The sequence below is a fragment of the Monodon monoceros genome, unplaced genomic scaffold (genome assembly GCF_005190385.1).
Source record: "Monodon monoceros isolate NGI ecotype Baffin Bay Population unplaced genomic scaffold, NGI_Narwhal_1 Super_Scaffold_21, whole genome shotgun sequence".
Lineage (NCBI taxonomy): Eukaryota > Metazoa > Chordata > Mammalia > Artiodactyla > Monodontidae > Monodon > Monodon monoceros.
In genome coordinates, this window is record NW_021703778.1 from 128,349,871 (window position 1) to 128,372,152 (window position 22,282).

At 38.9% G+C, this 22,282-nt stretch overlaps 1 protein-coding gene across 1 annotated transcript in view; it reads left to right on the forward strand.

The window, feature by feature from the left end:
* Positions 1-12,484, forward strand: part of CGRRF1 (cell growth regulator with ring finger domain 1) — a 28,762-nt gene extending 16,278 nt beyond the window's left edge. The window contains exons 3-6 of the mRNA XM_029239753.1: positions 4,866-5,043; positions 5,189-5,336; positions 11,486-11,593; positions 11,818-12,484. Of these exons, the coding sequence (XP_029095586.1) occupies positions 4,866-5,043; positions 5,189-5,336; positions 11,486-11,593; positions 11,818-12,138 (755 nt within the window). The 3' untranslated portion in view covers positions 12,139-12,484. The remainder of the gene's footprint in view (positions 1-4,865; positions 5,044-5,188; positions 5,337-11,485; positions 11,594-11,817) is intronic.
* The last annotated feature ends 9,798 nt before the right edge of the window (positions 12,485-22,282 follow it).

The following is a 22,282-nucleotide window of genomic DNA, read 5'->3' on the forward strand; positions in this document are numbered from 1 at the left end:
TTAGCCTGATGCTCGGTGTTTTTCTTTGTTTATAATTGAGTAATTAAGAGACTGAGAAGCTGAGCAGAAAACAGTAGCTGAGAGGCTGTGAAGTTGAACAGAGCTTTTGAAATTTCTTAGGACAGGTGGAACCAAAATACTGAGTCCCATTCTTCCAAAGAATAGAGAATTTGACAAGTATCAGATGATTTTTGTTAGGGATTTCTGAAGAACTATACTTCAGGAATAATGATAAAAAAGAGCATTACACACACACACACACCATTAATTACAGAAGGAAAGCTGAGAGAGAATGTTGTAAAAGTAATACAATAACCAAGAATTTTCTAGAACAGATAAAGAATCTGATGCCACAGACTCAAGAAACACTGCAAGCCCCAAGTAGAATAAATACAAAGAAAATCATTATAAGCACATCATAATAAAACTGCTGAAAAACAAAAACAAAACAGCAAAAAGAAAAAAAAACAACCTGCCAATGCAGGGGACACGGGTTTGAGCCCTGGTCTGGGAAGATCTAACATGGCGCGGAGCACCTAAGCCTGTGTGCCACAACTACTGAGCCTGTGCTCTAGAGCCCGCGAGCCACAACTACTGAGCCCATGTGCCACAGCTACTGAAGCCCGCACGCCTAGAGCCCGTGCTCTGCAACAAGAGAAGCCACCACAGTGAGAAGCCCGCGCACCGCAATGAAGACTAGCCCCCGCTCACCGCAACTACAGAAAGCCTGTGCACAGCAACAAATACCCCACACAGCCAAATAAATAAGTTAAATAAATAAATTTATTTTTTTAAAAAAGTAAGTACTCAGGGTATATTAGTTGAGTTGAATTGACTTAAAGGGAACTAAGGACCTTTTTTCCCCCCAGTGGTAGATAAGGGGTTCATTCTGACATTTTGCACTTAGGAAGAACAAATTTCAAGATAGGACAGAGAAAACTAACTTGTTTAGAAAACATTCCTGATTAAAATGTGCAGAACCGTGGTGGTTCAGGAATTCTGCTGTCCTTTTGTAAACAGCTCCCTTGTGCAAGATGACACACGTAGCATTTTTGGAGGAATTTGTGAACCTCTCTTCCCTACAACCTAAAATTTTCAGCTCCCAGTACTCCCTCCGGTTTTATTATCCTCATGCATGATCTCCTTGTATATAGTTCTTCTTTCTCAGGGCTTCTTCTTCAAGGTTTGTGGCTTTTCTGCCCTAGGGTTTCTCCTTTTTTAACGGCTCAACTCATTTGACTGTAGTCCTTTTTTTTTTCCAGTTTTTTGCAAGGCTATCTTTTGTGCTGTGCTTTACTTGGCTGTTACAGCTAGGCACGTAAGGGCAGGTTGAGAGAGGTCACATCCATGCTGCCTCACCTAATTTGGCTTCTGAATTTTCTGGTTTATGCCTGTGCCCCAGTATTGTTAATGATCTGTTATTGATCTGTTAGATCAGCAGATCTAAGATGCCGTTGTGTCCACACTGAATTATAGAAGATTAAGAAAATGTAAGAATGGGAATTCTATTTGCAAAGAAGTGGGAAGAACTAAAGGGAGACATTCTCTTGTCAGTCTGTTAATGGAAAAGTTTATGAAAGATTGTAGGGAGTAGAATTTTATAGATTCTGTAGTTCTTTTTGTTAACTTATTAATTTCAGAGACATATTATGTTAAAGTATGAGTAATATCCAGTGGTGAGTAGACTCTGACACTCCCTATTGTAGTCAGATGTACAAAGTCTGTACACAAGTCTTGTATGCAGCTCTGAACCGCTGGAACTCTGATTCTTTTTACAAAGCAAACACACTGGGTAGGTTTCTATGTTCTGTAAGTTGAGTTTTTATATATTTTTTTTAACGTTTATCCTTCCATTGTTCTTTTTTTTAGTGTAAGTAAAACCATATATATAGATATTCTCTCCTGTGAGGTAAACAGTAACATACTATATATACTTCCCTTCACCTTGTTTTTTTCATTCAACAATATATTCTGAAGATTGTTCCACGATAGTACATGCAGATATTTTGATACGGCTCAATTCGTTTTTAAGAGTTACAGTACTTCATTATAAAGTATTCCAGAATGGCCATCATCAAAAAATCTACAAACGGTAAATGCTGGAGAGGGTGTGGAGAAAAGGGAACCCTCTTGCACTGCTGGTGGGAATGTAAATTGATACAGCCACTATGGAGAACAGTACGGAGGTTCCTTAAAAAACTAAAAATAGAACTACCATATGACCCAGCAATCCCACTACTGGGCATATACCCTGAGAAAACCATAATTCAGAAAGAGTCATGTACCACAATGTTCATTGCAGCTCTATTTACAATAGCCAGGACATGGAAGTAACCTAAGCGTCCATTGACAGATGAATTGATAAAGAAGATGTGGTACATACATACAATGGAATATTACTCAGCCATAAAAAGAAACGAAATTGAGTTATTTGTAGTGAGGTGGATGGACCTAGAGACTGTCATACAGAGTGAAATAAGTCAGAAAGAGAAAAACAAATACTGTATGCTAACAAATCTAAAAAAAAAAAATGGTTCTGAAGAACCTAGGAGCAGGACAGGAATAAAGATGCAGACATAGAGAATGTGCTTGAGGACACGGGTAGGGGGAAGGGTAAGCTGGGACGAAGTGAGAGGGTGGCATGGACAGATATACACTACCAAATGTAAAATAGATAGCTATTGGGAAGCAGCCGCATAGCACAGGGAGATCAGCTCGGTGCTTTGTGGCCACCTAGAGGGGTGGGATAGGGAGGATGGGAGGGAGATGCAAGAGGGAGGAGATATGGGGATATATGTATATGTATAGCTGATTCACTTTGTTATAAAGCAGAAACTAACACACCATTGTAAAGCAGTTATTCTCCAATAAAGATGTTAAACAAAAATAAAATATTCCATATTTTATTCATTTAATCCCTTATTGATAGATATTTGGGTGGGTTCCAGCATTTTGCTATAACTATAATTTGCTATAATTATGCTCTAAACATAGATCTTTTCACATTTTTTTGCATTTTTGCCAGTAATACAATAATATTAAGAAATCATTTTCTGGGTTCCTTTTTTTTTTCTTTTTCTACTTTTTTTAATATGCCTTTTATATTTTTTCCTGTCCTGTCTACGTCCAACTTTTTTTCCTTTCCTCATGTTTTGTGGTTCTTTAGTGACATAGAGGAAAGTATGTGTGATTTTAATATATATGTATACATATACATATATATATATATATAATTTGTATTAATAGAGTGTTCCTCTTCAGCTATTCAATAGTTAATCAAGAAAAATAACTAACTGAATTTTCCATTCTTGAATTAATACCTGATGTTGGGCATTATTTAAAAATTTGAAATCAAATTCTGTTCCAATTACCTATGTGAAATTCCTGCCAATTAAGATTTTTGCTTAACAATGATTAGAAATTGCTCTATGTTGCTGCTACTGTACATGTTCAGAATCTGAGACTCTGTATACATACTACTGAATAGTGAGAAGAAAAGTGTAAAGCTCAATTTTTGGTGTCCTGTAGAGCAGCGGTCCCCAACCTTTTTGGCACCAGGGACCCGTTTCATGGAAGACAATTTTTCCACGGGGCAGGGTTGGGGGGATGGCTCAGGCGGTAACACAAGCGATGGGGGGCGGCAGATGAAGCTTCTGTCTCTCGCCTGTTGCTTATCTCTGGCTGTGCGGCCTGGTTCCTAACAGGCTACGGCAGACCGCTGCCCATCCACGGCCCGGGGTTGGGGACCCCTGCTGTAGAGCATCTGCTTGTGTTTGTGTATCTCCTTCCAACTCATACTCTTGATCACCTTTTAAAAAATACATAATGTATCAATAAAAATTCCTATTTGCAAACAACAGAAATGACTCCAAGGACATTGAGTAGCTTACAGAATTGCCTGTAGGTTTGGAGAGCCATAATCAGAGACCAAGGCTGTTCAGCCAGGAACCATGACCAAAACCATGCCCTTTTGCTCTGGTAAGTATGCCATGGCCACTGAGCACTAGATGTTGCAGCTTGCACTGCCAGCAGTATGAGACATTGGATGCTGCTGCCCTTGAACTTAATATTGCTACAACTGCAATGAGCAAGGGAAAAAATCATATAGGTGGCGCATAGTAAGTCCTATGTAAGTGTTAGGTAAATAGGCAAAACTATATAAGATAATTTGAATGTCCACTTATAACTTATATATCCACTTAATCAGGTTTACTTAAATTGTAATATATTTTACTATGCTGAAAGCAAACAAATGAATGAGGGCAACACTATTAAACCCTCCATGTTTCGGAATCTCCGCTCTTTCCTTAGGATATTTTGCATATTACATGGGACATTAACTGTGTGACAAGAGTATATCAGTGTTGTCAATGAGTATGTTAACGTTAGTAAGGCTCAATTTCTTCTTAATGTTTTTCCTACTCCACTGATCATCTTCTGGACCGCATGGGTTGTATGCATCCACTTTTAGAGACAGCTCTATTACTTCTTGTAGTTAGGATTATATACACTATTAGAGTGGTAGGTTATCAATAGTGAACTGTATTTCAGTTTTTTAAATATATGTGGGAAGAGTCTTGAAGTCATCAAAAAAAAATCTTTATAACTTCCAAGAATAAATATAAAATAATGTAAATTAGAGTTTACTGACAGCGCTTTAAAATTGTGTAGACATTGAAGTTTTTATATCTTTTGTTTTAGAGACCATTTCCTTCATTTATAGGCACGTACCCTTTAATGAGTTCCTTTAACTGCCGTCAGCCTGGCCAGCAACCAAAAGGAAGGTTTTGTTACTGGCTATGTATAATTGTAGTAGACATAGCATTAGGTAATTTTCTTCTCTTTGTCTCGTTTGTTTTCCACAGCTGGCATAACTTTGACAACAGATTGCCTTGAAGATAGCCTCCTTACTTGCTACTGGGGGTGCAGTGTTCAAAAATTATATGAAGCTCTGCAGAAGCACTTTTATTGCTTCCGAATAAACACTCCTCAAGCATTAGAAGATGCTCTGTATAGTGAATATCTCTATCAAGAGCAGTATTTGTATCCTTTTATCTGATATATCCATTAGCACATGAAAATTTTAGACTTTTTATGGATAAAATAGTGTTGCTAAGTTATTATTTATCCCCTTTGGTATATTGTATTTTTGCTTATAGTGGCAATTTCTCTTTACATCTTCAAAAAGTATTAAAAAGGACAGCAAAGAAGAAATATATTGCCAGTTACCAAAAGATACTAAAATTGAAGACTTTGGTACAGTGCCCAGATCTCGCTATCCATTGGTAGCACTGTTGACCCTAGCTGATGAAGATAACCGAGAAATTTATGATATTGTAAGTAATTTTAAAATTGTGGAAACATTAACTTTTAAGTGATTTGGATGATGGGTCTTAATTATTTGGTGAAATAGAAAAAGGTTTATTTTAATTTCTGAGGATATACATTTGGCCTGGACACATTTTTTTTTGGAAAATGAATACATGGGAAGTACACTTGTATGCGTTTTATATGTGTAATGCTCCTTCAGAGCATGACTTGTTTTTTTCCATATGGATTGCAAGAATATGATTTTATTTAGAAAATGAAAGATAGAGTTGAATTACATTAATTTCATCATCCTATATTCTGTCATTTTTGCCACATAGAAAAAGGTCTGTTAGGAAGCATGTTTATTCCTAGCATTTTTAGCACTGAATAAATAAGCATTGTAATGATCTGAAGGGCTTGATTTTAAGACAGTATCCACTCTTTTCTTTGCATATTTGCAGTCATCTTGGTTCCATCATAGCCCCTGCTGCACCTACATCTTATATGTGTTTGGTCCCTATATTTTTAGTAATTATTTTAATTTCCTTTTCTCATTATGTGCTAATTATTTCTTTAGTCTGGTAGTTTACCCCAATTAGGAAGATAAAAGCATGTTAGAGGTCTAAAAGGTCCTGAGCCTGACATTTCTATAAGTATGGTAGAAGCTTGTACGTGAAATAAACTTTTGGTGAAATCCTATCATGATTAGAATGGCTTTATACACAATTTACTACTTTTCTGAAGTGCATGAAATAGATATGTTGATGAGTAAAGATATGGTAACATTTTTATGACACTTTGTAATATACAAAGTACATTCGCTACCATTAACATATTTATTCCTTCCAACAACTTTGTGTGTTAGGGCATCTGTCTTATAGACACTGAAAGAGACTAAAGAAAACTCCCAGGCATTCAGGAAATAAGAGATGGAAGCAGGGCTCGATTCTGAGCCTTTGTAGTCCTGTGGCAGTATGCTTTGTTTTTAACAGGAGTATCTCACCAAAACCAGCACACATTGAGCTTTGGAAGGTGCACACCCTAATTGGGAGATCTAGACCCTGCTCAATAAGTTATGCCTCTGTAGTTTTTTGGGGAACGGGGTTTAATTTTATCAAATTGAAGTTCCATTGAGCTGAAGTCAGTTTGCTTTTTCCAAATAAAAGTCATACTAACAGCAGTGTATTTGCAGAACCTAACAGAGTGCCTGAAACACAATAGGTGCTCAGTAAATTTGATAAGTGAAAAAAAAAGTCATACCAAGCAATGTTAGTGAGCCACATAGAGCCTCACAGCCAAGCTCCTGAATAGTCCATAGGAGAGCTCTTCTGGTTGTCTCCCCTGTCCCTCCCTTTGGCCCTCCCACTCTTTTCAACTGAAGATAAATAAGACCTATTAAGTTGGTGTTTGATATGTCCAGCCTTTCCGTCCTTCACTCTGCCTACCTGGGCAAGATAGCCTTTCTCTCACCACTGTGTCCCCCATCTCTTCTAAGCTCCCCTACTTCTTTCCTTTCATTCGAAACAGAAAGGGTCAGATCTGTCACCTTCCTCTCAGCTTCCCCTGTGGTTCCTTTCCCTCTCGCTGCTGGTGCTCTTTGTCAACGTGAGTACTCAGACTCTTCCTTATTTTCTAACTTTCCTCCTCAGTCTAAACAGAGAAGGAGTGAGAGAGAGAGAGAGAGAGAGAGAGAGTGTGTGTGTTTGGTGTTGGGAGGTGTAAAATACATATAACATAAAGTTGACCATTTTAACCACTTTTCAGTGTACAGTTCAGTGGCATTCTAAACAGGGAAAGATTTGCTCTCAGGTCCCTGATGCAACTGAAATGAAGTCTACTGGCCCGGCTGTGGTTGGGGGAGGCTTATTCCCACAGGGCAGACAAAGTACCTGGCTCTCAGGTCCTTTGTATACACCTCCCTGCCTGGGTCCTTCTCTGTATCTTCTGTTCTTATCAGTAGGTTCCCTTCTTTTTTTCCTGTTAATCCTTGCTTCTCGCTTTCTTACCTCTCAGGTGGGGCCTAACACTGGCACTAAAGCATATTAGTATATTTTGTATGAATGTTCTCTGTTCTTAATTTTAAAAGCAAATTGGGCATTTGGTTTTTCAGTATTTTATCTGGGGTCAGAAATTCTAAATCTAAGAAAGAAATTTTTTAACTCTCTCACTCCTATTGTAACAGTAATAAATTACATTCAGATTGTGTAGTTAGGAACCAGTTTGTTATTTTAGGTAGATAAGGAAAGTAGGGATTGTCACTGCAAGACCTTGACTTAAATTTTTTTTTCATTTTTACTAAATTATACTAGTTTGTTTTCTGTACTACTCAAATGATACATGTTTGTGGCAGGAAATAGAAGTAGAAAATCTAGATAAGCCAAAAGGGAAAAAAGGAAAATCACCTGTATTCTATCATCCAAAGATAACCACTGTGAATATTTGTATCTTTCTAGACCTTTATGTATGTAATTTTAAAACAAAAATGGGATCAAATTGTCCATACTATTTTGGGATCTGCTTTCATTTAATAGTATGTTTTAAACATCTTTTCCATATCAAATATAAATCTACAACTATATATATATTCATAACTAGCATGATAGTAGCTTCAGAGGCTTTTAATGTTAAATTAAATGGCAGGATTGTTAGTAGTAGGTGATAACATTACTATCTTTTACCAATCCTGTCATTTTGATTTAGTATTAAAAGCCTCTGAAGTCACTGCCAAATTAATAAATCCTTATAAGGCTGTAAAGGATATTGTATGTTTACAACCATAATAGGGTTGTTGTTGTTTTTTAACTTTCTTTATGGACATAATTTCAAAAACTTGCAAAAATAAAAAAGTAGAAGAACATCCATATACCCTTTACCCTGATCTCCTATTGTTAATTGTTAACATTTGCACCATTTTCACTATTTGCCCACATACATATTTATGGGTGTATGTGTATATATATATTTTTAATGAATTGAGAATAAGTTGTATACATGATGATTCTTTACACCCAAATACTTCAGTGTGTTTTCCTAATAATGGGGATATTCTCTTGTATAACTACAATATGGTTATCTACTTTATAAATCTAACATTGATATAATATTTTATCTAATCTATTATAATATATATTCCAATTTGTCAGTCTGTCTAACAGTATTCTTTACAACATGTTTTCCCCTCCAGTACAGATTCTAGTCTAGAGTCAGATGTTGTATTTGTCACGTATCTTTAACCTCCTTTAATCTGAAACATTTCCATAGCCTTTCTTTTGTCTTTTATTACATTAGCATTTTTGAAGAATAGAGTCACATGCACACACTGTTTTTGTAAAATAGAACATTTCTCATTTTGTCTGATGTTTCATCATGATTAGATTGGAGTTGAGCATTCTCAGCCAGTGTACCACGCAGGTGATTATGTGTGCGTTTCAGGGCATCACCTGTAGAAGAATGGGAGGTTCTTTTCCCTCATTGGTGATGTAAATTTTGATCTCTCAGTCAAGGTGTTATCCAATTTTCCACTGTTTCCTTTTTTTTCCCTCCCTTGCAAGTAATAAGCAGTGTGTGGGGAGGCACTTTAAGACCATACAAATATCCTGTTCTTTAGTAAAATTTCCCCCTGGATTTAATATCCATTAATGATTCTTACCAGAGTTCATCTTTACCATGATGGTTGCAAAATGATTATTTTCCAGGGCTTCCCTAGTGGCGCAGTGGTTGAGAGTCCGCCTGCCGATGCAGGGGACATGGGTTCGTGCCCCGGTCCGGGAAGATCCCACATGCCGTGGAGCGGCTGGGCCCGTGAGCCATGGCCGCTGAGCCTGTGCGTCCGGAATCTGTGCTTCACAACGGGAGAGGCCACAACAGTGAGAGGCCCGCGTACCGCAAAAACAAAACAACAACAACAACAAAAGATTATTTTCCAACTCCAGCCCTCCAGTCAGCCCTCAGCATTCTATTACAAACAAGAGTCCTCCGACTTACCTCTTTGTTTATCTATTTGTTATCCTCATGGCCTCATGAATTCCTTTTTCCCCCAGTGGTTTATAATTCATTACTGAATATGATTATTTTGATCCTCAAACTGCCCTTTCCTTATTTCCTGCCCCAAACTGAGGATTTATAGTCAAAAACTGTGTCCATAAATTACTCAGATTAGTTCTCTCAAAAGTCAAAAAACTATATAAAGTGGTATACTCAGATGTTGCTTTCATCCCTTACCCCCATTCTCATACACCCCAATTCTTGTACAGATAATCAAGTTCATTGTTTTCTGGTTTATCCTTCCTATGTTTCTTATTGTAATGATAAGAAAATACAGATATCTTTCTGTTTCTTCTTATTTTTCCTTCTTTCTTACACAAAAGGTAGCACCCTATATATACTATACATGTTCTTGCTTTTTTCACTTACAGCTGCCTAGCACTTTATTGTATGTAGGGTATCCATGTATGACAGTTATTCAGCCAATCTCCTGTGGTTGGACATTCAGGTAGTTTCCAGTATTCTGCAATAACAGATAATCTTGCACTGAATAACCTGTGTGTCCGTATTTTAACATTGTTGAGGTTATGCGGTTGAAGGCTAAGTAAATACATTTCTTTCTGTTACATACTGCCAAATTCCCCTCCATTGGAATTGTACCTTTGGAGTTGTATTTTTTTTTTTTAACACATTTCCACCAGCAGTATATGCGAGTGATGACTTCTCCATAGAGTGTACTGACAAGCTTTTCAATTTTCGTTAACCTGATGAGAAAGAAATTATATCTCAGTCAAGTCTTAATTTTCATTTATCATATTGTGAGTGAAATGAACATCTTTTAATATGGCTAAGGACCATGTTTTTATCTTTTTGTATATTATCTGTTCATGTCTTTTGCCCATTTCTCTATAGGATTTTTATTCACTTTTTCTTCAATTTTTAAGAGTTCTTTATAAATTAGAGATATTAACCCCGAGTCTGTGATATACGTTGTGAATATATATTTCAGCTTGTCATATGTCTTTTGACTTTGCTTATAGTGCTTTTTGTCATGCAAATTTTATATTTTTATGTAGTTAGGTTTGTCAAATTTATCTGCCTCTGGGTTTGGGTCATAGTTCGAAAGTCTTTTTCTACACTGAAACTAAAAAGAAATTCACATGTTTTTCCTAGTACTTGTATAGTTTTATTTTTCACAATTAGATTTCTTATGCTTTTGGAGTTTATTCTTATGTATGGAATGAGGAATGCATCTAATTTTATATTTTTCCAAACAGCTATCCAGTTGCCCCAATACTTTTTATTAAGAAGGCTCTCTTTGTTTAATGATTTGAGATGCTACCTTTGTCATATTTGTATATATAGTTATGTCTGTTTCTGGACTGTTTATTCTGTTCCATCCATCTGTCTATTCATGTGCCAGTACCACACTGTTCTAATTTTAGAGGCTTTGTAGTGTGCTTTAATATCTGACTGAGCTTAGTCCCTCTCATAGCTTTCTTTTCAATATTTCCCTAGCTATTTTTTTTTTAATTTATTTATTCATTTTTGGCTGCATTGGGTCTTTGTTGCTCCACATGGGCTTTCTCTCGTTGAAACGAGCAGGGGCTACTCTTCATTGCGGTGCGTGGGCTTTTCATCACGGTGGCTTCTCTTGTTGCGGAGCACAGTCTCTAGGCCCGTGGGCTGCAGTAGTTGTGGTGTGCGGGCTCAGTAGTTGTGGCTCATGGGCTCTAGAGCGCAGGCTCAATAGTTGTGGCTCGCGGGCTCAGTAGTTGTGGCGCACGGGCTTAGCTGCTCTGTGGCATGTGGGATCTTCCTGGACCAGGGCTTGAACCCGTGTCCCGCATTAGCAGGAGGATTCTTAACCACTGCGCCACCAGGGAAGCCCCTTTCCTAGCCGTTCTTATGTTTTATTTTTCCATATGAAAATTTTAGTCAACTTATACAGCTGTATAAAAACTAATTGCTATTTTTGCTGAAACAACATTGAATTTGTAAATTTGAGTATAAATAAAATAATTCTGGCAAAAATATGTAACTGGGCCCTCTTTTGTGACTGTGATTTAAGGAACTTATTGTAAGTTTTCTAATTTATCAACCTCTTATTTTTATTTGAGAAGTATTTTTCACATATCTGTTAAATAATATAAGGAGGTATGTACTGACTGGTGTTCAATTTTTATCTTAGATTTCCATGGTGTCAGTAATTCATATTCCTGATGAGACTTATAAACTCTCCTGTAGAATATTGTATCAATATTTACTCCTGGCTCAAGGTCAATTTCATGATCTTAAGGTAAGTTGTACCCTCTAGTCTTTATCCTCTGTCTTTTTTGTTTGCAGTTTCAAAGAATGACTATCTATAAAGAGATAATATTTTTCAGTTAGTTATCATAGAAGTTAGCTATTATTAGTTATTGGATTTGCTAGCTCATAAATTTTTAGCACGTCTTATGACCCCCGGATTTGAAGCGTAATTGTCATTTGTAATATCTTTACATGTGTTTCTTTGATTTTCAGCAACTTTTCATGTCGGCAAATAATAATTCCACTCCCTCCAGCAGTTCCTCTCCAGAGGAAAAAAACACAGACCGAAGTTTGCTGGAAAAGGCTGGACTATCTGAAAGTGAAATAGAGCCTCCAGAAGAGAATAGCAAGGACTGCGTGGTTTGCCAGAATGGGACCGTGAACTGGGTGCTCTTGCCATGTAGACACACGTGCTTGTGTGATGGCTGTGTTAAGTATTTTCAGCAGTGCCCAATGTGCAGGCAATTCGTTCGAGAATCTTTTGCACTTTGCAGTCAAAAAGAGCAAGGTAAAGACAAACTGAAAAGTCTCTGAGGATGTTGTTACAACTAAGAAGTACACTTCCCACTGAAGATGCAGTGTTCTTGTGCTCTTGGAACTAATCATAACGTGGAATCTACAGTGTTAACCGTCAGTGAAAATTCTATTTTAACTTCATATTTGTACGGTACATGGATGGTGAAAATTAATTATTCCTTGCTGTTCAGTATGGCAAATACTGGAATCCCATTCTGGGTCAATGCATAAAAATTCATTCAACCTCTTGAGAAGAATGTAAACATTTGGCCTTTTATCAGCTAGAGGATTTCACGTAATGTTGATTAGAAAAATTCTGAAAAGCAATCCATCTAAAATTCAAGGAAGTAAAAGTCTTAAGATTTCTGAATGTTTTTCCTTTGACGAAATCTAGAATGCAGTTGGGTAAAAATGAAATCCTTCTTAAAATAATTGTATGTTTTCTGGTTTACAAAAGAGTTGGAAAGGGCTTCTAACTTTAAATCCTTTCCTGAAATATCCGTTTTTATAAATATCCAGCTGTTCGGTTTCTAATTTTCCTTATAATTATAGTCACATAAACACAAGTCTTAATTTTTAAATATAGCTTCTTAAATCATAAATGCAAGAAACAATTCTTGACTGTTCTCAGTGTATCATAGACTTAAATGATACTCATTTATAGGAAGCAGATATATAAAACATGGATAATAAAATTTATTGGATAATTAAATGTATTGTCCAATATGATTAGAGTAGCTGGATGTGACCTACCAGGGAAGATCTGCGAGGCTCTCAATGCCTTACCTTAGAGTTCCTCCTGCACACGAACCCATCAAAACTGAAGGGGTTTAGAGCCAGAAAAATCACTAAAAGAAACAAGTGACTCTTTTTTTCTAGGGTGTTTTTCATTCTAAGTAAACCCCATGTCCTTCTGAATAGTAAATCACTTTGTTCATCCTTTGTTACATCCTGTTAAGAGTTGAGTAACCTGGTAGTCAAAAAAGCCCCATTCCCCACTTTTCCCAAGATGACTAAGAAGAAAAAAGTAAATCAGAGCTTCCTGTTTCTTCAGTGGAAATTACCTCTAACTCACTAAGAAATTAGATCATGGCAAATAAACTGTGACATGCAGGGAGATTTCCAAGGCTCATTTGTCCTGTTTGTATTAAGAATAATGCCTTATCTTTGTATCAGTGTGTTTATGTACTATTATTTCATTCCCATCAAATATAACACTCTCAAAAAGACATTACCTATTCTCCATTTTATAAACCAAATCAAATTTCATCTATGTTCAATAGCTATGTACTAAATACCTTCTAGGGGCCAGATACCTTTTGGGAGTCTGGGCTACAAAGAATCAGACAAGGCTCCTGACCTCCAAGTATTTGTCCCTAACAGAAGCATTGATGGCTTGTTAGAAGCACATCCCTATCTTAGTAATTCCTAAGGCCCTGTTCTAATTCTATTCCTGGAAGCAGGGTGGTCAAATGCTACAGTCCCTGCTGCAGTTGGCTAGCTGTATAGCAGTTCATCTGGGAAATTCACTTTGTAGTTCAGTTGGGGGAACACTCAGGGATCATTTTGCCCATCCTATCCATCCTGCTTCTCTTTACAGATCTATGTGTACCTAAACTGTCCTAGATACATGGTTGCTTTCTCATCTGAGATAGCTTCCACCTGCAATCTTATTCCGTTTTTCATAACTTTTTTTATTGTAGTAAAATATACATAACATAAAATTTACCATTTTAACCATTCTTAAGTATACAATTTGGTGGCATTAAGTACTTTCACATTGTTATGTGACCACCACCAGTATCCGTCTTCAGAATTTTTCCATCATCCCAGACTGAAACTCTATACCCATCAAACAGTAACTCCCCATTACCCCTCCCTTCAGCTCCTGGGCAACCACCATTCTACTTTCTGTCTCTATGAATTTGACTATTCTAGGTACTTCATATACATGGAATCATACAATATTTGTCCTTTTGTGTCTGGCTTATTTCATTGAGTACAGTGTTTTCAAGGTTCGTCTATGTTGCAGCATGTATCAGAATTTCCTGCCTTTTTAAGACTGAATAATATTCCATTATATGTATATACCACGTTTCATTTATCCATTCACCCATTGTTTTTCATAACTCTTAAAGATGATTTGCCCTTAGCTCCCCTTGCTGCAACTAAAGGAATTGTTTTTCCTGACCTCAGTAGTAATAAATATGAGGAATTTGGCAAGTAATCAAGTAAAAACAAGTACAGTGTCTCTTAGAGGCTTATGGCAGAATTTGCCAACAGCAGTGAATAAGGGACATCTTGTGAGAACATCTACAAAAGCATTTTATTTATTTTATGGATCATTAGATAAAACATTTGCTTTATGTAGAGTAGTTGGTACTTTCCAAAAATCTCAACCAGGGATACATTAAGCAGACCTGATAGGTGAGTAGCCACCTCCTCCTTCAGTGACCCTTTCTTCCCAACTTGGTACCTATGAGGGTTCTTAATGTCGAAACCAGCTCTAGGGGAGGAACTTAAAAACTGTTGCTTAAGGACACAACACAAATCATCTCATCACATCACAGATAATCGTGAATTATCTCCCACTGGGATTATTGTATTTTTTAAGCCTCATTAATTGTGGAATGAAATTTTGTCTTGGCTTGTGGGAATTTGTAGCATCAATATAGGTAATCTGGGGTTTAGGAAGGGTCAGTGGAGGTGCTTTCAGCCTCTTCTACTCACTCCTGCCTCAGATGGCCCTTATTCCACTGGATAATTCCCTAACTCCATTACCTAGATTTTGAACACTGAATTCCCCTCTCTTTTCATATCTCCCTATATTATATTTCTCCTGAATCGTTTCTCTCTCGTCATCATGACCTCTAGTTCCTGGGTCCCTGAGTCTATTCTAATAATTCATGAGCTTGCTCCTGGGTTGCTGGCTCAACTGTTTCAAATGTGTTACCATGTTGCCTTGCTTTCTTGGCCTCTCCACTCTACCTGCCCCAGCAACCCACACGCTTGGCTTACCTCAACTATGTTTCTTTCCTGCTGTTACCACAGAAGGTCAAGTGGTCTAACCAATTTATGGAGTCCACCATGAAGCCTCTCTGCTTAGTTGCTTCCAGGTCTTCACTGCTGCTCAACAATCCTTTTATTGTTTTCCTAGTGGACCCCCTACCGAACTCCCAATAGCTATTTCTCTTCCACTCTTGTCAAGTTTTGTACCCCACCACTGCTGTCTCACTTTCAGAAAAGAACCAAAAGGTAGGTGAAGGGCTTCCCTGGTGGCGCAGTGGTTGAGAGTCCGCCTGCCAATGCAGGGAACACGGGTTCGTGCCCCGGTTCGGGAAGATCTGACGTGCCGCGGAGCAGCTGGGCCCGTGAGCCGTGACTGCTGAGCCTGCGCATCCGGAGCCTGTGCTTCGCAACGGGAGAGGCCGCAACAGTGAGAGTCCCGCGTACCGCACACACACACACAAAAAAGGTAGGTGAAGATGATAGACCCCCAAAGTCATATATCTTGGGTTTTTTCCCAGCTCTGCCACTTGTCCCTTGGACAAATTATTTAACCTCACTCACTCTGATCAGTTTCCTCATCTAGAAAAATAGTGATAATAGAACCTAACTATAGGCTGTTGAGTTTTATACCAGTTAATACATGTGAAGTGCTTAGACCTGGGCATAGCATATAGTAAGCTCTATGTGTGACAGGTATTACCATTACTGCTTTGTTTAGATGTTCAAAGCCAGTAGACATTCTTTTCTCTCTTCCTCCAAAGAGGAGGTATATTATATATATTGATACTTCTGAGGCCAACACTGCTTGTGTTATTGATCTCATCTCTGTTTGCTCCCTGAACTCATTTAATTATTCATTCAGTAATTGAAAAATTAACGAGTGCCAAAGACATTACACGTTGTGTGGGCATGAGAATACGGCAGTAAAAAAAAATAGGCAAAAACCCGTGCCTTCATAGGCCTTACATTCTAGTAGAGAGAGAGAGAAATTAGTAAGCAATACCATATATCAGGTGGAGATTAAGTGCTATGGAGAAAATCAAAGCTGGGATGAATGAGTCGGGAATGTGAAGGATGGAAGTGAGGATTCTACTTCAAATACGATGGTCAAGGAAGGCCTCACCAGGATAATAGAGACCTGTAGAAGGCCAGGAAGTGAGCTCTGTATATCTAGACAAAGACGCCTTAACCACTGCAAGGCTGAGAGGTGCAATTTACTGAGATGGAAACAATTGGGAAAAGGTAGGTTTGGAGGACAAGAGCAATTTTGTTTTTGTTCCATTTTGGATGCCAGTTGGAAATTCAAGTAGGGATCTCAAATAAGCAGGTGAATATAGTACTCTGAAGTTCAGGGGAAAGATCTGGCTGATAGATTTCATCTTTTCTTGATGCGATGTCATCAGCATGGCATTTAAAGCCATGAGTCTGCATGAGATCACCGACGATGTGAGCACAGGAATAGAAGTGGTCCATGGACTGAGGGGATACTCCAGCATTCAGGGAGATTGGGAGGAACAAGTACACTGAGAAGTAGACGGTGAGGTAGGAGGAAAACCAGAAGCGTGGGCTTTACAAACCATCCCAAAATGGAGTTGTATAAAAGCATCACCATTTTATTATACTCACAGATTGTGTAGTCAGGTATTGGGACCGGGTATGGCAGGGATGGGCCTGTCTGGGACCTTAGTTGGGAAGACCCAAATGACTAAAGTGACTCAAAGTCCGGAGGACTAAAATCATCTGAAGGCTCTTCATTTACGTATTTGGTGCCTGGGCTGTGAGGACTTGAAAGCCGGGCCAAGCTAGGACAACTTGTGGCCTCTCCATGTGGCTTGGACTTTGTCACAGCCAGGTGGCCTCAGGATAGTCATTTCTTAAATGGGGGCTCAGGATTCCAAGAGTAAGTGTTTTTAGTGAACAAGGCAAAAGCTGCATGGCCTTTTTTGTTTTTGCCATTTTTTTCTTTTTTAACAGCTTAATAGAGATATAGTTTAAATACCATATCAATACAATTGCCCCATTCAAGGGTTTAATGTACTCACAAAGCTTTCCAACCACCCCTACAGTCAATATTAGAACATTTTGATTACCCACACGAAAAACCCTGTGTGCATTAGCCATCACCCCCAATCCCTGCCATGTTTCCCTAACCCTATGCAACCACCGATTTACTTTCTTTATAGTATAGATTTGCCTGTCCTGGACATTACATGGAATGGAATCACATGTAGAATCACAAATGGAATCACACACAATATGTGGCCTTTTTTGACTGGCCACAGAACATTACTTAGCATAATGTTTTTAAGGTTCATCCATGTTATAGCATAAATCAGTATTTTATTTCTTTTTATTGCCAAATAATATTCCATTGCATAGGTATACCACACTGTGTTTATCCATTCATCAATTTATGGACATTTAGATTTTTTTCACTTTTTGGCTCTTATGAAAAATGCTGCTGTGGACATTGGCTACAAGTTTTCACATGGACATATGTTTTCATTAATCTTGGGTATACACCTAGAAGTGGAAGTGCTGGTTCATATCAAAATTCTACAATGAACATTTTGAGGAACTTCCCAACTGTTTTCAAAGCAGCTGCACCATTTTATGTTCTTACCAGCAATGTATAGTGTTCCAATTTTCCCACATCCTCACCAACACTTGTTATTATGTTTTTTATTATTGCCATCCTAGTGGGTGTGAAGTGGTATCAAACTTTTTTAACTGGGTAAAAAATACATAACATAAAATTTACCATCCTAACCCTTTAAAAATGTATAGTTTAGTAGCATTAAGTACATCACACTGTCGCAAAATAGACCTCCAGAATTTTTCATCTTGCAAAACTGAAACTCTACTCTCATTAAATAACAACTCCCTATTTCCCCCTCACCCCAGTCCCTGGCAACTACCATTCTACAGTGTAACTGTGGTTTTAATTTGCACTTGCCTAATGGCTAATGATGTGGAGCATCTTTTCATGTGCTTAGTAGCCATTTGTATATTTATTCAGATCTTTGACCCATTTTAAAATTGAGTAGACTTTTTGTTATTGATTTGTAAGTGTTTGTATTCTAGATACAAAGCCTTTAGCAGATATATGATTTACAAATATTTGCTCCCATTCTGCAGGCTGTCTTTTCACTTTCTTGGTGGTGACTTTGAAGCATAAAAGTTTTTAATATTGACGAAGTCCAACTTACCTATTTTTTCTTCGGTTACTGCACTTTTGTTGTCATGCGTAAGAAGGCTTTGCCTAACTCAAGGTCACGAAGATTTACTCTTATGTTTTTTCTAAGGGTTTTATCATTTAGGTCTATAGTCAATTTTGAGTCAAATGTTGTATATGGTGTGAGGAAGGGGGTTCAACTTCATTTTTTTACATGTGGAAATCCTCAACAAAATATTAGCAAACCAAATTCAACAATACATTAAAAGAATCATACACCATGATCAAGTGGAATTTTTCCAGGGATGCAAGGATGGTTCAACAGATGCACATCTATCAATGTGCCACACCATATTAACAAAACAAAGGATAAAATTCATACGATCAAATCTTAAAGGTACTGAAGAATTGCTGCAGTAATTTAAAACAGAGCAATATAATCAGATATGCATTCTGTAAATGTCAGTATTGGAGGTGCTTTGAATGTAGCAGTCTACAAAGTGGAATGTGGGGAAAATATTGGAACTCATGTTTATTTTTATCTGCATGAGAAATCACATTTTACTAATCTTGGATTAGCTGGAGAACATGCCTATCACTTATAAATAGATAGGTAAGTTTGGAAGATGGTCTGGAGTTTGAAATGTGGGGAAGACTAAATGTGGAAAAATCAGGATCGAGATACTATTACAGTAATCCAGCTGAGAAACAATAAGGACCAAAGGACTTCATCAAATTGGATCATGGAGAGGAGGAGTCCAGGATAGCTCTTAGGCTTCTGGCTTGGGTAAAGTGAGTCAGGAAAACTGGGGAGACTCTGTCTTATTCATGTTTGTACCCCCAGAACACCATCCATTCATTCAACAAATACTTAGAAGGTCTTACATGGATCAGCTGCTGTGCTTGGTGCTAGAAGTAGAGGATGAACAAGGCATGTGAGATCTTTGCGCTTGTGGAACTCACTTGGATGACTGGAGGAGACTAACAATAAATAGTAAATTAAAAAAATAAGATGATACTGCTTATGCTGCATACTCTGAAGGGAAAAAGCAAGTTAGCAGGTAACTAGATAGGACGGTGTCTGTGGAGGTCTCTCTGAAGAGCCTACAATTGAGCTGAGCCCTGAGGGTTGAGGAAAAAACCTTGTCAAAAGCCTGGGCACAGGGAGACCTTCAAGATGGCGGAGGAGTAAGACGTGGAGATCACCTTCCTCCCCACAAATACGTCAGAAATACATCTACATGTGGAACAACTCCTACGGAACACACTGAACACTGGCATAAGACCTCAGACTTCCCAAAAGGCAAGAAACTCCCCACGTACCTGGGTAGGACGAAAGAAAAAACAGAGACAAAAGAATAGGGACAGGACGTGCACCTCGGGGAGGGAGCTGTGAAGGAGCAAAGGTTTCCACACACTAGGAAGCCCCTTCGCGGGCGGAGACTGCGGGTGGCGGAGGGGGGAAGCTTCGGAGCCACGGAGGAGAGTGCAGCAACAGGGGTGCAGAGGGCAAAGCAGAGAGATTCCCGCACAGAGGATTGGTGCCGACCAGCGCTCACCAGCCCAAGACGCTTGTCTGCTCACCCGCTGCGGCAGGCGGGGACTGGGAGCTGAGGCTCAGGCTTCCGTCGGAGCACAGGGAGAGGGCTGGGGTTGGCTGCGTGAACACAGCCTGAAGGGGCTAGTGCGCCACAGCTAGCCGGGAGGGAGTCTGGGGAAAAGTCTAGACCTGCCTAAGAGGCAAGAGACCGTTGTTTTGGGGTGCGTGAGGAGAGGGGATTAAGAGCACCACCTAAACGAGCTCCAGAGACGGGCGCGAGCCGCGGCTATCAGCACGGACACCAGAGACGGGCATGAAACGCTAAGGCTGCTGCTGCCGCCACCAAGAAGCCTGTGTGTGAGCACAGGTCACTATCCACACCGCCCCTCCCGGTAGCCTGTGCAGCCTGCCACTGCCAGGGTCCCGTGATCCAGGGACAACTTCCCCGGGAGAACACACGGCAGCCTCAGGCTGGTGTAATGTCACGCTGACCTCTGCTGCCGCAGGCTTGCCCCACATTCCGTAGCCCTCCCTCCCCCCGACCTGACTGAGCCAGAGCCCCCGAATCAGCTGCTCCTTTAACCCCGTCCTGTCTGGGCGGGGAACAGATGCCCTCAGGTGACCTACATGCAGAGGCGGGGCCAAATCCAAAGCTGAACCCCGGGAGCTGTGCGAACAAAGAAGAGAAAGGGAAATCTCTCCCAGCAGCCCCAGGAGTAGCAGATTAAATCTCCACAATCAACATGATGTACCCTGCATCTGTGGAACACCTGAATAGACAACGAATCATCCAAAAATTGAGGCAGTGGACTTTGGGAGCAAATGTAGACTTGGGGTTTGCTTTCTGCGTCTAATTTGTTACTGGCTTTATGTTTATCTTAGTTTAGTATTTAGAGTTTATTATCATTGGTAGATTTGTTTATTGATTTGGTTGCTCTCTTCCTCCTTTTTTTTTAACATGTAGATAAATATATATTTTTCCTTTTTCTCTTTTTGTGAGTGTGTATGTTTATGCTTCTTTTTGTGATTTTGTCTGTATAGCTTTGCTTTTACCATTTGTCATAGGATTCTGTCTGTCCGTTTTTTGTTTGTTTGTTTTAGTATAGTTTTTAGCACCTGTTATCATTGGTGGATTTGTTTTTTGTTTTGGTTGCTCGCTTTTTTCTTTTATTTTTTTATTACTTTTTAATTTAAAAAACTTTTAATAATTATTTTTAAAATAACTTTTATTTTATTTATTTATGTATTTATTTCTCCCTTTTCTTCTAAGTCGTGTGGATTTCCAGGTCTTGGTGCTCAGCCGGGTGTCATCCTGTGCCTCTGAGGTGAGAGAGCTGGGTTCAGGATAATGGTCCACCAGAGACCTCCTGGCTCCATCTAATGTCAAATTGCAAAAGCTCTCCCAGAGATCTACATCTCAACACTAAGACCCAGCTCCACTCAATTACCAGCAAGCTACAGTACTGAACACCCTATGCCAAACAACTAGCAAGACAGGAACACAACCCGCTCATTAGCAGACAGGCTGCCTGAAATCATAATATGGTCACAGACACCCCAAAACACAACACCAGACACGGTCCTGCCCACCAGAAAGACAAGATCCAGCCTCATCCACCAGAACACAGGCACCAGTCCCCTCCACCAGGAAGCCTACACAACCCACTGAACCAACCTTAGCCACTGGGGGCAGACACCAAAAACAATGAGAACTATGAACCTGCAGCCTGTGAAAAGGAGACCCCAAACACAGTAAGTGAAGCAAAATGAGAAGACAGAGAAACACACAGCAGATGAAAGAGCAATGTAAAAACCCAGCAGACCAAACAAAAGAAGAGGAAATAGGCAGTCTACCTGAAAAGGAATTCTGAGTAATGATAGTAAAGATGATCCAAAACTTGGAAATAGAATGGAGAAAATACAAGAAACGTTTAACAGGGACCTAGAAGAACTAAAGAGCAAACAAACAATGATGAACAACACAATAAATGAAATTAAAAATTCTCTAGAAGGAATCAGTACCAGAATAACTGAGGCAGAAGAATGGATACATGACCAGGAAGACAAAACAGTGGAAATCACTACTGCAGAGCAGAATAAAGAAAAAAGAATGAAAAGAATTGAGGACAGTCTCAGAGACCTCTGGGACAATACTAAATGCACGAACATCCGAATTATAGGGGTGCCAGAAGAAGAAGAGAAAAAGAAAGGGACTGAGAAAATATTTGAAGAGATTATAGTTGAAAACTTCCCTAATATGGGAAAGGAAATAGTTAATCAAGTCCAGGAAGCACAGAGAGTCCCATACAGGATAAATCCAAGGAGAAACACGCCAAGACACATATTAATCAAACTATCAAAATTAAATACAAAGAAAAAATATTAAAAGCAGCAAGGGAAAAGCAACAAATAACATACAAGGGAATCCCCATACGGTT